Below are 18,367 nucleotides of genomic sequence, written 5' to 3'. Positions count from 1 at the left end.
TAATACCACTGAAATTGTAAAAGAACTCTATGGTATTCATGATAAATTGATACTTATCTGCGATGGAACATATGCTTATCATCAGAAAAGTTCCAACAATGAATATCAAAGAAAATCTTATTCAGGCCAAAAAAAGATGCCATTATGCAAACCGTTCACAATCTGTACAACTAATGGATTCGTAGTTGATATGTTGGGGCCGTATCTTGCTAATGTCAATGATGCTGAAATTATGCGACGTGTAATAGAAAACCCCAACGGTTTGTGCAATTTATTGCTTCCAGGTGATATTTTCGTTGTAGATCGGGGTTTTCGCGATGTAAAGTGCCATTTAGAATCTAAAGGATTTCGGGTGTTAATGCCAGCATTAAAAGGTGCACGCCATCAATTGACTACATGCGAATCCAATGAGTCGCGTTTTGTAACGAAAATTCGTTGGGTAGTAGAGGCGGTACACGGAATGATTAAACAGAAAAATCGCCTTCTTGATCAGAAGTTCGATAATAAAATGCTTCCTAAGGTAGGTGTATTGTATCGAATAGCATCGTTTCTTTTGAATCAATTTGGAAAGCGATTAAATTCTGATGACCAAATATCATCTGAGGTTGTTGAACATATGATTGCACGAAAAGACATCGAGAACACTTTGGCTATTATGGTTGAAGAGAATGGTTGGTTTCGAAAACGAATGCCTTTCCAAAATATTTCCTCCAATGACTTGCTTAACTTCCCGGAACTAACAGAAATTGATTTGAAAATATTATTCACCGGAACTTATCAGTATTCGCAGGCAATTTCCTACTTGGGAGAAATTCTAAATGAAGATGGTAGTTTGAATTTGCAGTTCCTCAAAGACCAGTCCAATGCACTCAAGCTTCAAGTACAGTCCCGTCACATATCTAGGAAAGTGTATCGATGCTTTATTGAATATACTCCTGATAGTATTGGTTATTCCGGAATAAAAAGTTATTTTTGTGAGTGCGCCAATGGACGAAGAACAGTTGGCTGCTGTTCGCACATTGCTGCAATTATTTATTATTTATCTTACGGACGATACTTATCAAAAATTCCGAGACCAGCCCAGCACTTATGTACACTTTTCAAAACAGACGGCATCACGCCTATTGTTAATGCCGATAGTGATGAAGATTAGTCCATCCATATAAATATAACTGTAAATAATAGTATGAGAGTAATTATGTGAACGAATGTGTATGTGTACTTCATTATTTTGAGTGTATGTGTAGTGTGTACGTGTATGTGTATGTGTACTTCATTAATAAACATTTGATTTAATACGATTATAGTTTATTCTTTTATAATTATTTCAATTTACTTTATTTTATTATTTTTTTAGTACCTGCACCTATTTATTTAATCGATTCCGGAAAATTACTTGTAGATTTGTATTCCAAGATTCTAAACAAAAATATAGCGATGGTACCAAAAAGCTATGATAATTTTGAAAAAAAAAAATTTTTTTAAGTACCTTCCACCCATTTTATTGGTTCGAAAAAATTACTCGTTGTAGAATACCGTCTCAAAAGTCTACAAAAAAAATATGGCAATGGTACAAAAAGCATATCATAATTTTAAAAAATAAAAAACAATATTTTATTTTTTTAAACATCCGCCTACCTATTTTATTAGTTTGAAAAAATTACTTGTTGTAGAATACTATCCCAAAATTCTACATAAAATATATGGCGATCGTACCAAAAGCATATCATATTTAAAAAAAATAAAAAGAAATACTTTATTTTTTAAAAGTACCGCCTACCCATTTTATTGCTTCCATAAAATTATGTCCTATAGGAAACTACTCCAAGATTCTATAAAAATTTTTTCGTAATTGTACAAGAAAGATATCGGGACTAAAAAAAATCAAGAACACTTATTTATTTTTTTTATCAATGTTTCTGTCATCAGAAACCTTTCCCGAATTTTCCATAAATGTGTCTCAATGATATCTACAACATATTAAAATTTTATCAAAATCGGTTAAGCCGATCAAAAGATATGAATTATTTTCAAAATTTTTATTTTTATTTTTTACAGCAAAACGGTTCAATATTAAGGGCTAATATTTGACCAAATTGTAAGTGACACTGATAGCAATCAAAGCAAAAAAAATGAGCATGATCCGTGCGGGGGCACATTGACCCTTCTTATCCGGCTACGGCCTTTATGGAAATAAACGTTTGGATACCATAACTAAAGTTTCAAACTACAAGAAAAAATATTTTTATCTTTGATTTTAATTCGCGTTATACTTATAAATAATAAAGGTATCCAGATATAGGTACATGTCCGAGTATTGGTACTTTTAACTTAATTTCTAAATGTTGAGCGAGACATAATATATTAACTTCTTAATGGCTAGTTAAGAAGATATTCGACTTCGAGGATGCAACGCGTAAAATTCGACTAAGTCCGCATAAAATTTTTTTTTGAAAGTTCTAGACGTTCTGATAAGAATTCCGTTTTTTAGTAGAATTCTAAGAATTCTGAAAGGAATTTCTACGATCGAAAACGATCCGGTCACTAGTTAAGAAGACATTTGACTTCGAAGATCTGCCGTGAACGTCATTTGCGTAAGTTTTGATGATGATTTTTTTCAATGGATTTTTTTGGCAAAATTACCAGAACTATCGCTAAAAAGTATCAGAAACTATAGAACTCGATTGTATGCGAGAAGAACTCTCTTTTATTCTTTATCTGCTAGAAAATGATCTGCTACGGGAAGTTAGCAGATCATTTTTTCGATCGACTGTTTTTTGGGTAAAATCACCAGAACTATTACTAAAAAGTATCAGGAACTATAAAACTCGACTGCATGCGACAAGAACTCCCTTTTATTTTTGATTTGCTGGAAAATAATATGTCAACTTCACCGACATCAAAGCAAGTCATATAAATCAAAAAGATATATTTCGTACATCATACAATCGGTAGAATAATGCGTGTAACATGTAACAACACTGTCTTAAAAAGAAACAGATGACATTAGCATTACACATCGACGTCATAAATGGACATAAAAAATTAGAAAACCAATAAAATGCAGAAATGAAAAAAATCACAAATAGTTTTAAAAAATTTAAATTAGACTGAAGTCTATCGTTCGTTGTTAGGTGCTTCTTAAGTGTGTTAATTTTTAGAAGAAAGCCGGTATCTTTATATAAATTCGAATAAATTAAAACTAAAAAAAAAAAACCATTTTTTTAATTTGACGATAAAATCATTAACTATTCATATTTCTAAAAAAGTATTTCTAGAAAATTTTCCTTAATATTTTATTACTTATATGTTTTCTTTATATTTATTTATACACATGTTATTTTCTTAAAGAAAAAGGAGCACATGTATACGAGTCAAGAAATATCATTTCATAAGAGAGCGTTTCACAGACTAAACTGATTTTTAATTTTTACCGTATATCTAACTAACTTCAACATTTTTAATTCTCATACGCGCTGCGTGTGTTTTAACTTAAAAATAAGTTTAAGTTTAGTAATCGAAGGAAGAAGATAGAGCCGTACGATATGATATGTTGGGCAAAAAATTATACGTATATCCACATTTACATGCATCTAAAAAAAGTTTAAGTAATAAATAAAGTAAAGAAACCATCCTTCTCTCTTCGTTTTGGTGAGCAGTTTTTCAAACGCTTGTTAACGCGATTTCTGTACCGCGCTTAGTATTTAACCGTCTACACTGAGAGAAAAGTTATACTAATGGTATATTCCTTCGAATCTTCCCTTTCGATTGTAATCGGAAGGGACATGCTTTCTTTCCCATGACTTCTGGCCCTGCATCCGTTCGAAAAGCTACTTATAGTTGCGAGAATATAAAATTCAAAAAGTAATATATTAATGTGTACCGCGTGGATACGAGTATTACCGATAATCTGGGACACGTGTACCAAGACTCTAAAAAGAAATTGACAAAGTTATCGGGATATATTCCGATAAGAGCGACGGAAAGTAACAACTTTCCTCCCTAGGACGGAAAGGGACAACTTTCCGCCTGCTATGCAGGGTGAAAAGTATCAACTTTCCTCCTTGGCATGAAATTGGCCACTTTCACCCCTCTCTACAGGCATGGAAAGTCGGACTGTCCGTGAAGGTGTTATGAAAATAAAACAAATCATACCTCTCCCTTCGACCTTTGTAAGCAGTCTTGACGCGATTTCTGTACCGCGTACTTTAGTACTTAACGCGTTCGCGACACAACACGATCATAATGCCGGCAATAGTGTGGAATTATTTTATTAAACGAGGCAATTTGGAGGTAGACTGCCGTTATTGTTCCGTACCAATTACAGCAAATAGTGGAACTACCTTGAGAACATATATGAGATATCATATGCAACGTAACCATCAACACTTTGCCGAACAGCTTAGAGACGATCTTCGATTACCCGTCTGATTTAATCACGCTACATTTTAATGTTATAGTCAACCAGGAACTTCAACACTTGCAGCGTATGAAGACCCAGTTCTATTTAGGGAACTACTGGATGAAGTAAAACAGTGGTTAAAGGATGGAGAAAAGTAAAAAATATAAATTTAAGACCAACACAGATGCCCTAACCGGTACGTAAGTCCTCAACGGTATGTAAGTACACATTTCTTACAGAATAAAAACATTAAAAACCAGCGAAAAATGACCAATTCGGAAAATTTTACTTTATGGAATTATTATGGAATATGCCGTAATTGTGGCACCCGGATGAATTGTATACAATGGAGGACGGAAGTAATTGTAACAATCGTTATGGCAGATAAATCAGAAATATCGAACTGGTTTAAAGTAAATGAAGCCGATAGCGAAGCAACGTGCGACGTGAGTAATAAAAAATTTAAGTTATAAAAAAAATAGGACACGTGATTTCAGATCACATATAAAAAAAAAAGAAACACGAACGATTATACAAACTGGATAATTTACAAATACCTTTCGAAATTAAATTTGCCTATAAATAGTTGCCCTTCTACTATGCAAAGTGCCAATTTTGCTATACGAAAATGTGTTATTTGTGGAAAATATCACAATTAAATAAGCATTTTGATACATGCTCGATACGAAATCGAATGTAAGTAAACATTCAAGTAAAGATTCTATATAATCTTAGAACAAATATTAAGTTCGATGTTTCATATATCATGAAAGAGAACCATTATTTACCTTTAACGTATAACGCAAGGGAAATATATTATCTAAAAAGTCGAGTTTGCAGGGATTGATAAAGGTGAGAAAATATTTACCTTGATCGTTATTCTTAGATTTGCAAAGATTAACGGCATATTAAAATATTATATAGAATCGTGTATAAATAATTGTGTATAAATATTTTAAATAAGATTATTGTCTCATTTTTTTTAATCACGCATTTTATTGCAGACAAGGAACTTCAACGGAGGATATAGATACGGATATAGATGTACAAGAAACCGCTACACAAGATGTAGAGGATATGATTATACCAGAAACCACACATCAAGACAAAGCATCTAATTTGTTTGGACCAAATCCATTCGAGGAACTAACGGCATGGGTCAAAGAAGAAAAAAGTAAAGGGGCGCTGATAATGAGTATGACGATTGCATAATATCACTTTTAATATTAATTCTTCTATTTCAGTAAAATAGAAGAGTGCCTTAATTTTTTGTTGCAATCAAGCGAAACCCAGGAAAACCACCACATGAAATTTCATCTTATAGACCAATATCACTACTGCCTGTAATATCGAAACTGTTTGAAAAACTACTACTAAAAAGCATAATGCCAATTATCGAAGAAAAAAAACTAATACCATCACATCAGTTCGGCTTCAGAAATAGCCATTCAACAATTAACCAAGTGCATAGAATAACAAATATAATAGAAAAAGCACTGGAGGAGAAAAAAGTTTGCTCTGCAATCTTTTTAGATGTAGCCCAAGCTTTTGACAAAATGTGGCATAAGGGACTAAAACAGAAGTTGAAAACATCCCTACCAAAACAATTCTCCGAAATTCTAAGCTTATATATCGCAGAGAGACGTTTTAGAGTCAAACAAGAGGGAGCATACTCGAACCTCAAAGAAATTAAAGCGGGAGTACCACAAGGTAGTGTTCTGGGTCCGGTCCTTTACATGCTGTATACCAGTGACATTCCTACATTCAAAAATAGCACAATAGCTACCTTTGCCGATGACACTGCTATATTAGCAATAAATGAAAGCAACCAAACAGCTACGAGAAAATTGCAAACAACTGTCGACCAAATTAATAAATGGACAAGGAAATGGAGAATTAAACTAAATGAATCCAAATCCATACACGTAAATTTCACCAACAGGAAGATCCAATATATACCAGTGAATATAAATGGCAATCAAATACCGTATTCAAACACAGCGAAGTACCTAAACATTACGTTAGATGCAAAATTAAGATGGAAAGCACACGTTAAAAAGAAAAAAGAGGAACTGGACATAAAATATAGAAAACTGTATTGGATGATTGGAAGAAACTCAAAAAGTTATCTTTACCCAATAAGCTACTAATATATAAACAGATCCTCAAGTCAGTGTGGACCTATGGCATACAGCTATGGGGATGCACCAAACAAAGTAACATCAATATTATTCAAAATAAATTTCAGAATAAAGTCCTAAGAAACATTGCAGAAGTACACTGGTATGTTAGAAATAAGGATCTCCATCGTGATCTGGGAGTGGAAACAGTGAACAATGGAATAAAGAAAAATGCAAGGAGATATAAGAAAAGGCTACAACAGCATGTGAACGAAGAGGCTACTCGTCTTCTAGACAACGAAGGGCTAGTGCGAAGGCTAAAAAGAACTAAACCATTTGAGTTGACATAAGAGACAATTAAATAAACACAAAGCAGTATACACGTTAAAAGTAGTGTAAAAATGACACACACCAAGGGCGCTGTTGGGCAACCCTTAAGGAAAAGAATGGATGTTTTAGTAAATTAGGATAGAATTAAATTGCTCATTAGTCTAAGACTAGATTGTAATACCCGAAGCATCTGGCAGGTGTCTTCATTAAATAAAAAAAAATTTCTTAATCACGCTACCTCTTAATGTAGACCAAGAACTTCAAGCTCGACGGCTCAGGTTATGGATATGGATGAACCCACTGCACAACATCAAAACGCACCATCTGATTTGTCCACTGAACCAGATCAACAAACGATAAGAGAAAGAAGGGCATCTGGCGATGTGGAACCACCTGCAAGAAGTCAGGACGCAACACTTAATCCGTACATTGGTCCACTCTCATGGAACATTCAGTTCCCTCCAGAACAAACGATAAGAGAAATAAGGGAATTATACACATACCATACACAATTCCATACAATGGAATTAAGAGAAATAAAAAATCAGGCGGACAAATATTTTAAAGTAAATCCCGAAAAAACAGAGGTAACATGCGTCTTTTGTCCAGAACATTTTCAAAAGTTTAAAGTATCAAAAAAACATAGAGCTCGAGACATTCGAATCCATGTTAAGAAAAAAATCATGATGTAATCAAACATCTCAACATCTAAATAAGACTCATTTCGTATTACAAGAATATTACAAGGCAAAATGTTTTCATTGCAATAAAATTGTGAATTATGTATGTGAAAAATCACCTCTGCAACGGCATTATGATACATGTCAAATAAGGCTATCGTAAGTACACGCTTGTCTATAACATTAAAATGTAGCGTGATTAAATAAGACAAAAATCTTATTTAAAATATAAGGCCGTGGCACATAGAAAAACTTAAGCAGTAAGCAAATCAGCCAATCAGCCTTATATTTTAAATAAGATTTTTGTCTGATTTAATCACGCTACATTTTAATGTTATAGTCAAGCAGGAACTTCAACAGCAGAACTTGCAGCGTATGAAGACGCAGTTTTATTTAGCGAACTACTGGTTGAAGTAAAGCAGTGGTTAAAGGATGCAAAAAGGTAAAAAATATAAATTTAAGACCAACACAGATGCTCTAACCGGTACGTAAGTCCTCAATATGGTATGTAAGTACACATTTCTTACAGAATAAAAACATTAAAACCCAGCGAGAAATGACCAATTCGGAAAATTTTACTTTATGGAATTATTATGGAATATGTATGGAATACCTTTGCAATGTCAATTTTCAGATTTATGAGGATGTTGACATGTCCAAGACAGCGGAAAGTCGCGAGAAAAAGGAAAAAAATGCCAAGCAGCCATTGACAAACCACATGGATGATGACCGTGAGTAGAGGCTCTGTTGGAAATCCAATCGAAAGAAACAGGGCTAAATAAGAGCCAATTCGCTGTTACTAATAATTGAATAAATCTCTCGCATCAAGAACAGCGAATTGGCTTTTATTTAGCTCTGTTTCTTTCGATTATATAATGAAACAATCAGATCCCCAAAAAAATATATCAAACATTCGGCAGAACCAGGCCAAGCGGAATCCAAATTAAGACGGAGCCCTCGTTTAATATCGAGAAAACCAGAAGAATCTTCAGAGGATAAGGTAAAGAAATCTGTATTTTAGAAACAGAGTTTCCAAGATATATTTTTTGTCTTATGTTACGATCATTTTTATTGTTTTATTTCAGGAAAACGAAATTTAAAATAAAAAACCTAACAATCCAAAACCAACATATCATCCGTATAAACAATACACACCAGAAGATTTAAAAAAAAGCGGTGGAAAATGTAAAAAATAAAACATATAGTGTCGCAGAGGCGGCAAAAAAACATTCGGTGCCCGTTAAAACACTCTATAGACACCTTAAAAATGTCTTATGTTACAATCTTTTTTATTGTTTTATTTCAGGAAAACCAAAACAACCTGGAGAAAAAATATCAACAGTACAAACAATACACACCAGAAGATTTAAAAAAAGCGGTGGAAGATGTCCAAAATAAAACATATAATGTCGCAGAGGCGGCAAAAAAATATTCGGTGCCCACTAAAAACACTTAAAAAATACATAAATGACTTGAAAATAATTATTTTTAATTATTTATAATTAAGCCTGGCGACTAATTCCCCCGAGCAATCGAACTGGCAATTTATTTGCATGTTCCTAAGTGACCAATTATCAATATCCGATAAAAATTGAGACTTATACTATGACTTAAAAATCTGTTTTTTTTCTCACCTGCGTACTTCTAAACCCCCCCAGGTACGGCCAGCCAGGTGTTCGGTTATCGAAGGAGAGTCGTCTACACAGGTTAAAACAGAAAATCGTATTTTTTTACAAAATCACTTGGCCAAAAGTGTCGTCAGCTCTCCGACTAGTACCTTTGCAATGTCAATTTTCAGACTTCAGAGGATGTTAATTCCTTGGTTAATTCACAAAAAGATGCGAAAAAAATGCCGCAAACAAACAACCGCTGAAAGACAAGATGAACAATATGGATAATAACCCCAGACGGAGTCCTCGTTTGGCATCAAATAAACCTTTAGAAACTTGTGAAGATAAGGTAAAGAAATCTTTATTTTAGAAACAGTTTCCAAGATATATTTTTTATCTTGTGTTATGATTTTTTTTATTGTTTTATTTAAGGAAAACCAAACAAACCGGAAACCGGAAACAACCCAGAAAAAAAGTTATAAAGCATATAAAAGATATACAGGAGAACAGTTAAAACAAGCACTGGAGGCCGTCGAAAATAATATATGTACTGTCGCACAGGCGTCCGCCAAATATTCAGTTCCGGGTCAAACGATATATAGATACCTGCCAATTCGCTGTTACCAATGATTGAATAAATCTCTCGCATCAAGAACAGCGAATTGGCTCTTATTTAGCTCTGTTTCTTTCGATTATATAATGACGTTAAACATCCCCATAAAAATATATTAAACATTCGACAGGCCAAGCAGAAACTAAAGGACCAAGGCGGAGTCCGAGGTTCAGAAAATTAGAGGATAAGGTAAAGAAATCTTTATTTTAGAAACAAAGTTTCCAAGTTATATTTTTTGTCTTATGTTACAATCTTTTTTATTGTTTTATTTCAGGAAAACAAAATTCAAAATAAAAATTCAAACACTCAAAAAACATATAATCCGTATAAACAGTATACACCGGAAGATATGGAAAAAGCGGTGAAAGGGGTTAAAAGTAAAAAGTATACTGTATCAGCACAGATGTCCTAACCGGTAAGTAAGTCCTCATGTCCTCAACAGTATGTAAATATTTCTCTCTCATAGGATTTTGAAGAAAAATAGGTTCTTATTATGACCAGACTTAACTTACGGTTTAACTTGCAAGTATCTTTTTCTAATTCTTAAAACTAGAAAAAATCCACATTAGTAGAAATAGATATGAAAAAAGTATAAAACTTATGCAGACGGTGTAAAAATAATTTATATTATATTTTATTATGTTTTTACTATGTTCAATAAAAAATAATTCTTAATCCATATTGAATATTCATACATTCGTTCGTGATTCAGAAATCTTTACAAATTAAATTGCATTGAGCTTTTTTAAGCTCTTTTTATCTTAGACGGCCTTCTGCATAAATACGTGATGAAATTTTTTAAATATAAAAATACTAATTAATATTTACGTGATAAAATTACTTTATATAAATATCAAATCTAAGAAATTAAATGTTTATTAAATTATGACATCTTAAAAAAGTAGTTTTTGTAACGAGTGGTACGTAATACCTTTGTACCTTAAAAAAACCTAAGTAACAAGTAGTACATAATATCTTTGTACCTCGAAAAAACCCAAGTAGTAATAATATCTTTATTTCAACAAAATTAAAACCCAAGTGATACACATCAAAAATTGCGTTACCTTATTGAATCCAAATAATTATCTATTAAAAAAAAATAATCTCGGAGTACCCAGATAGCAAAATGTTAGCAGAATGCGCGCAGATTGGCAGCAAATTTGATCAAAATCCCACATCAAAACCATAGCCATCTGTGTCCGCATTAAGCTCGTGTTCTGTCGACAGAGCCTGCTGACAGGCAATGTAAGCAGATTGCCAACAGAAACCGCGCAGAGCCTGCATACATAACCTGGCAGCAGATTGGCAGCAAAAACCGAGCAGAGCCTGCGCGCTCGACCTGAGAACAGATTGGCAACAAAAACCGAGCAGACTTTGTCCATAATCAGCTGTCATTAGCTCTTTAAATGATTCCTGACCTATACTGTTAATTAAGCGTTTTTTTTTATGAAAAAGGAATACAAATGTAAAATACAATAATTTTAAAAATGGAAAATATATTATATATTATAATACATGAAATACATATAAAACATTACAACTCAAGAGCTAATATTACAAAGTTTCAATGTGTGTGTGTGTGTGTGTGTGTGTGTGTGTGTGTGTGTGTGTGTGTGTGTGTGTGTGTGTGTGTGTGTGTGTCGAACGCTATTATAATTAAAATTGTACAGATAAGAAATTTAAAGACCAGAAATAAATTATCATAAATGAAATTGTTATTTTGTCAGAAATGAAATAATGAAAAAATGAGAAAAAATTATAATATTACTCAAGTATATATAAGTCAGTAAAGGATACCACAAAAAAAAAATTGTATTAACACTCAATTAATAAAAGATAATTTAAAAGAACAATAAAATTATCCTTTATAAATTATTCCTCACTAATTGAGTTCTACAATTGTTTTTTATGAAATCCTTTATCACAACCTATACTTACTTGACAAACATTTTCATTTTTTTTATCTTTTCACATTATTTTTTTGTTTACTTCTAACAAGATAACAATTACCACCGTAATATGTAATATATTACAATGACATCTGTTACATATGTTATCTCGATATCTTCATCCCGACGTCGTCTTCGTATGGAGAGATGAGGATTGCTGCTCCTCTTCTCCGATGTCCCTTTGGCTTTGGCACAGGTTTACCTAAACACACAAAATTACAATATAAAACTAGAAATCGGAAGGACGTGCATATTATAGTTGGAATGGCGCTAAAAAGACCGATTATTTATTGCAAACACGAGAAATTTCCATGTCTTATCGATTTAAAAAATGGGCGCTGAAAAGTGCCGTTTCGTCTGTTAACACAGACAGAGACCACACTGGTCTCTCCCCTCCTTCTCCCCTCAACTCCTCCTCTCTTCCTCTCCTCCTCCTCTTTCTCTCCTCCTACTTTTCCTCTCCTCGCTCTTTGGTTTTCCATATAATCGTGCTTCTGCGGAGAAAATATACACATGAAAACAATATATAAGTAAATTATACAAAGAACGAGCTTTCCAGCTAGCGACATCAATCGACACAGGTATCATTCTGTTCTTGTTCAATATTCAATGCGCAATAAAAGCAGTATGATACTTGTGTCGATTTGTGTTGCTTATAGCTAGAAATAAAAATTCCCCAAAAAGATAAAAATTATATATCGGGGTCATTCTACAATACGTCACAAACACCCCGTCACCAGTCGCGAAGGATATGGCAACTGCTAGTTAAAAAATGTTATTTCCGGTTGCGCTAACAATTACGGTTACCAAACGAGAGTTGGGCAACTTTCTCTTAGCAATGATTACTGTCAAGAGCAACCAAAAATAATACTTTTTAACTAATCGCTGCCATTCTTCGTGATTGGCAACGGGCCGTTTGCGATATGTTGTAGAATGGATCTAAGTGTCTCATGTCGTTAACGCGTAGCTAAACCTAGACATTCTAATCGATTTCGTTTTTAATTAAGAATAACTTTCAACTTTCTACATAAAATACATTAAATTTGTGTATATATATTTTTCCAGATAACATGCATGTTGCATAAGACATCGTAAAGATATCTTTAAGACAACTAAGATATCTTAAGATATCTTTAAGATATCTTTACGACGTCTTATGCAACATGATGTTATCTGGGTTTATGTTGAAAGTTGAAATATTAGTATTTAAAAGCAAAAACAATACAAATGTCCAGTTTTAGGTACTCGGCCGGGCATTGATATTTTTACCTTAAAATAATATAATTCTTAGTCGTTTATCGTTTCTTCAGAGTCGTCTTTCTCTCTTGTCCTCTCGTCGCTCCAAAAGTTGCAGCTGACTCTTCTTACGACTGTCCGTGTGCGTGGATCACGCATCTTGCTGCGATGTCTTTCCTTTGCAATGCGCACAGCTTCCCACATTTAAACTTGGAATTCAGATCGCGTTGGCTTCTGAAAGTGCCGGTTCCTGCATACAGTTTCTAGAAGAAAGTGTGAAATACATCAGAAACGTAATATTTAAAATCTGTGTCAGTAAAAATGGAAAAATTCGTACCGTATATTGCCCTCATCAGACGAGCATTATTGTACAAGGATCGCTGCCCTTCCTCTCGGCCCTACCAGGTAAACGACAGCATCAGTCAATCCTTTCCTTCAAAAAGATTTACGGCTTCCTTTAAATAGAAGCCATCGATGTATTTGAAATAAATTACCTAAAAAAAAAAAGAATAATTAAAATGCGTAGTAAAAGCTACTTTTATATTTATATATATAAGATTTATAAATGATCCGGAGTCCCGGATCATTTAGTGACCCTGATAAGCAATTTGTACAAGGAGAGTGCGGCTGTCATTAAGCTGGAGAACAAAAAATCGAAACCCTTCAAAACACATAAAGGAGTGCGGCAGGGCTGCATATTGTCACCCAGGTTATTCAACGTCTACGGCGAATATATAATGAGACGCGCCCTGGAAGGATACAACGGGGGAATAATAATCAACGGCAAAAACTTGAATAATCTCCGATACGCTGATGACACCACCTTAATAGCGAAAAACGAAGAGGAACTAACCAAAATGCTGGAATTAGTTACCAAGGAAAGCAATGAAGTAGGTCTACATATCAACCTGGAGAAGACCAAACTCATGGTGATTGACAGGGGCAACACGACACAACGAAACAATGTACGCCCAGACATGGAAACAGTCAAGGAGTTCATCTACTTGGGATCCTTAATCTCCAACATAGGAGGAAGCGAAGTAGAGATAAGAAGACGGATAGCAATGTCGCGAACAGCCATGGCGAACCTCAGGAGAATATGGGAAGACAAACAAATAACAATGAACACAAAGATAGCTCTAGTGAGATCCCTAGTGTTCTCTATATTCTCATATGGAGTGGAGACATGGACCATCAAGGCAACGGACAGACGCCGCATAGATGCGTTTGAAATGTGGTGCTGGAGGCGGATGCTGGGCATCCCCTGGACGGCAAGAAGAACGAACGTGTCAATTCTCAAGGAGCTGAACATCACCGATCGACTGTCCACTATCTGCCGCAGAAGAGTTCTCCAATACTTTGGTCACATCACACGTAGAAACCAGGACAATCTCGAAAAACTGATTGTACAGGGGAAAGTTGAGGGGAAGAGACCAAGAGGCCGTTCTCCATCGCGCTGGCTGGATCAAATAAAAGATATCACAGGCCAACCACTACAAAAGAATCTCCGAGAAGCGGAAGACCGCCATTGTTGGAAGACGGTGGTTCGCCACTGTACATGACCATAATGTCACGACTCTTCAGACATGAAGATACGACGAGAAAGAAGAAAAGAAGAAGATTTATAAAAAACAGATAAGTTTGTCAAAAGGATGTATACTTGTAAACAATATATACATATATATAAATTACAGGAAATTAAAGGAGCTACTCGATCGCGTGAAGGCAGAGCTGAAGTAAGAATAAAATGTATATTAATATGAAACTCCTCTTTTTCTAACTTTGTGTAATCTTTTTGTTTTCATATCGACCACAACATTATTCGCCGATGCTGTAAGAACAATTTTGCCCTCATTAATTCTTAAATATGTATCATATTTTCGAATGCATCCGTCTGTTTTAATAGTCTATTCATTTTTATTCATATCTATTAATATACATTTCATTCTTACTTCAGCTCTGCCTTCACGCGATCGAGTGGCTCCTCTAATTTTCTGTAATTTATATATATGTATACATTATTTACAAGTATACATCCTTTTGACAAACTTATCTGTTTTTTATAAATCTTTGTAGATACAAGTATAAAAGTAGCTTTTGTCTGTATTTCATTTCGGAACTTCCTGTGAATAATGGATACCATGTCCCTCGTTTTTACCACACGGTAATGGCAACGTGTTTTCTTGTTAATAGATCTGGATCTTGCGGCATTCTGTAACTTGAGAAAAGTATATTAATATATTTTATCAGCAACTGCAGAAAGTGTTAAATTTTGTGCATTGTGTGTGTGTGTGTGTGTGTGTGTGTGTGTGTGTGTGTGTGTTTGTATGATAGACGATGATGTGTATACGTGTGTATTTGTGTATGTCTGTATTTGTGAAGCGTACCCGATGCAAGGTGAAGTGTTGTGTGTTACGTGCGGTTGTGTGTGTGTGTGTGTGTGTGTGTTATGTGCGTGTTGTGTATATGGATGTGTCATGTGTGTATATTAATATTAGTAGGCGTAAGGTTCTCATCCAGCATCCTGTTGATGTCCTCGATGTCGACGTCGATCATCCCTGATACGATAGTAGCTGTTGCTGTGCTCCTCCTCTACTTTACTAGATTTTCATCCAAAAACGTCGTTTGGTACCTCGATGACTTGCTAATGATGCGTTTTGGCCAATCTATATCTATATTTGTAAGTATAAGAATATATGTTAATATATTTTGTACATTAGAAGTATAGTAATGTTGTTTGCGTTCTATAATATGTGTATATACCCAGTGAAAACAACCTAATCAAAATGATACGAGCCATCATTTGGCTTATCACATTTCACCTTTTATTCTGTCAATAAGTGCCTGATGTCTCAGGAAATTCCGGATCCCAAAAACCTTTAAAAAGATTATGTAAATTCGCTTACTTTTGTAATTTACATTGTTTTGAAGTACACAATCGACTCCCAGGTAGAACAGAGGAAGTGAAGATAAACGACGATGTTTTGACGTCATTTCGATTAGGCTGTTTTCACTGAGTGCACATTAATAATTTGTCAAAATATTCAATCTTATAATTATATGATAAAAGAATAATCTCACGTTTTATGTTTTATGTTGATTCCATGTGTATCATGGTTGCAACAATGTATTTAGACGACTCCACATCGTCGTCTCCATCACTGTCCCTGTCATCCAGTAATGTATTTTCCCACAAAGGCATTCTATAACATTTCGCTTTGACTTCGTTTAATTTAACAAGAACGATCTCACTACTGATATTGCCACATTTATATATTCCAAAGGCTGAGGATACTATGTCGCCTATGTTATAAAAATTATCCACCTCTAAAAATCGTTTAACAGCCAAACGATATGACCTGTTGTCTGCGACAATATTTGAAACGATACAGATTGATCCATCGAACAAAATACAACAATTGTCTCGTACGTCAGTACTTAGGTATAGTCCATTAAATTGTATTTTACAATAATGAAGACCATTATTACGTGGCATTGATACACGAATGGATGACTCAATATTGAGATTAGGTTTAGACCCGTGAAGTTGTTGCTCTGTCATTCTATTAAAGAATTGTTGAAGAGGTAGATCTGGTTTTCTACAATACTTCCTAAAAATTGACATATTATTTTCGTACGGAAAAGCGGAAAAAGAATCTAAATTGCCAAGACGTCTAACGTCATTGACGAGATGCACAAGACAATGGACATTATAGCTATTAAAATTTGGACCATAAAGAGAGTTACAACGAAGAACAAATTTTTGCAACGCAAGTTCTGCAAACTTGAGATCCTTTCTCGATGGACACTTTGAGACCAAGACTCTTATAGCACAGTGTAAGAGTAAGAAGTGCTTGTACAATTGTTCATCCAATATACCATACAATACAACTGGCCCTGTATAGAGAAGAAATTGGCGAAACTCTGTTGCTTTATATTTCGAATATACATCTAGAGGTCTAGGTTGTCTTGCAAATTCTGTGGGACAATATTTTTTTAAAATATTTAAACGATTAGAAATTCTAGAAATAGATCTTCTCGAAAGCTTCGCCTCCCGTGAGTATTTTCCATGCACCCACGCAGTGCACAGTTTCTTCATAACACCTATATTCACAGAATGCATATATTCGAAAGGGACTTGCGAAACCATTCCCATTGGCAGTGCTGATAACGGGCTTCTGCCCTCTTTGTGATGATCTTCATCTATGCATAATGCATATTCTTCATCAGTGCGAAGAGGATGATCGACACCATTAAAGACACAGCGACCATCGCTTTGTGTGCCAGAAACTTTGCACTTTGAACAGGGATGAAAAGACATATGACCACGATGATTTAAAATAAAAGCTCGAGCTGGTGCATCAGCTATGAAACACCTTAACTTTATTGGTATTTTATTTCCACGAAAATGTATACCTCCATTGGACATAATTGCTTTTACATCGGCAACGAATTTTTTGAAGAAAATATTGGGATCATGTGGCTTTTGTGCGCCTTTATAAATTCCTACAACTATTGGTTTCATATTTTGTACATTTGACACTCTGCATTGAATCGGCCAGATATGAATACTAGCCGATTTATCTAACGTACATCCATCTGTATTAAAATCGAGTTCCAATTCTCTAACAACTGCACCTACAAATAAGGAATTTGAGAGATTTTCAACAATTGCAGTATCAAGGTTAAAGTGAATGTATTCTCCTGGTTCGACATTACATACAACAACACGATGTCGTGGTGTATTTAGAAGAGTTCTAACATCTTTGGGCAAAGTAGACAAGCAGGAATGTGTTCTCAAAACCGACAATACACTGTTACCTTGGGAATGTGTCAGATTATTGTCAACAAAGCAAGACGCTAAATGTTCGGAAAAGGATGATTTTGATGAACTAGTAAAAAGTAAAGAGCATGCACGAGAATCATGTAAAGAGGTGGAAGAAGAGCAAGATACCGTATCATCTTCTACGTTAACGCAATTTTCTTCAAGATCAATATTATTATTATGTAAGACATTAATATTACTCGAAAAACTATAACCTCTTATTTCAACGGGTGAAGCAGGAATAATATCTTGCGATGTGGAATTATTACTTGACTGTATGCGTGCAACGTTACATATTGTTTGAGATTTTTGCGAACGTAAATTCTTTCTTACTTGAATCATAATCCTACTTCGTTGTCTCATAGACAACTTATGCAGCAACTTTCGCGAGGTGGATAATTTAAAATGAGGTTTCATATTTACGTATATTTCCTGTTGCAGAAACGCGAAAGATGTATAGTAGCCTCGAATCACAAGTCACAAATTCGTTGAGTGTAACTCACTGCAGTCACTGATGTTGAACTGATCCTTCTTCTTCTTCTTCTTGGTAGGAAATAACAGTTGAACTCCGAATGGCTACGTGCAGCATGCACGTTAAATTA

General features: G+C 34.5%; 1 protein-coding gene and 2 long non-coding RNA genes across 3 annotated transcripts; 1 reads left to right on the top strand and 2 right to left on the bottom strand.

Moving 5' to 3' along the window:
- Positions 1–9,579: 9,579 nt before the first annotated feature.
- Positions 9,580–11,194, top strand: LOC139780038 (uncharacterized). Its single transcript, XR_011720090.1, has 3 exons — positions 9,580–9,944; positions 10,030–10,170; positions 10,983–11,194. It is a non-coding gene; the product is annotated as an uncharacterized lncRNA (long non-coding RNA).
- A 955-nt stretch (positions 11,195–12,149) lies between these two features.
- LOC139780061 (uncharacterized) lies at positions 12,150–13,439 on the bottom strand. The gene is made up of 3 exons (XR_011720098.1): positions 13,278–13,439; positions 12,974–13,203; positions 12,150–12,198 (listed from the first exon to the last, which is right to left on the bottom strand). It is a non-coding gene; the product is annotated as an uncharacterized lncRNA (long non-coding RNA).
- Positions 13,440–14,996: 1,557 nt separating this feature from the next.
- Positions 14,997–18,367, bottom strand: LOC139780052 (uncharacterized). Its single transcript, XM_071718575.1, has 2 exons — positions 16,022–18,367; positions 14,997–15,612 (listed from the first exon to the last, which is right to left on the bottom strand). The coding sequence occupies exon 1, from the start codon at positions 18,180–18,182 to the stop codon at positions 16,032–16,034; it is 2,151 nt and encodes a 716-aa protein (XP_071574676.1). The 5' UTR covers positions 18,183–18,367; the 3' UTR covers positions 14,997–15,612; positions 16,022–16,031.

The sequence above is a fragment of the Temnothorax nylanderi genome, unplaced genomic scaffold (genome assembly GCF_030848795.1).
Source record: "Temnothorax nylanderi isolate EJ_2023f unplaced genomic scaffold, tnyl_v1.0 TNYL_tig0259_pilon, whole genome shotgun sequence".
Taxonomy (NCBI): Eukaryota; Metazoa; Arthropoda; class Insecta; order Hymenoptera; family Formicidae; genus Temnothorax; species Temnothorax nylanderi.
The sequence above is the reverse complement of the archived record's forward strand: the minus strand, read 5'-3'. Positions and strand labels throughout refer to the sequence as shown.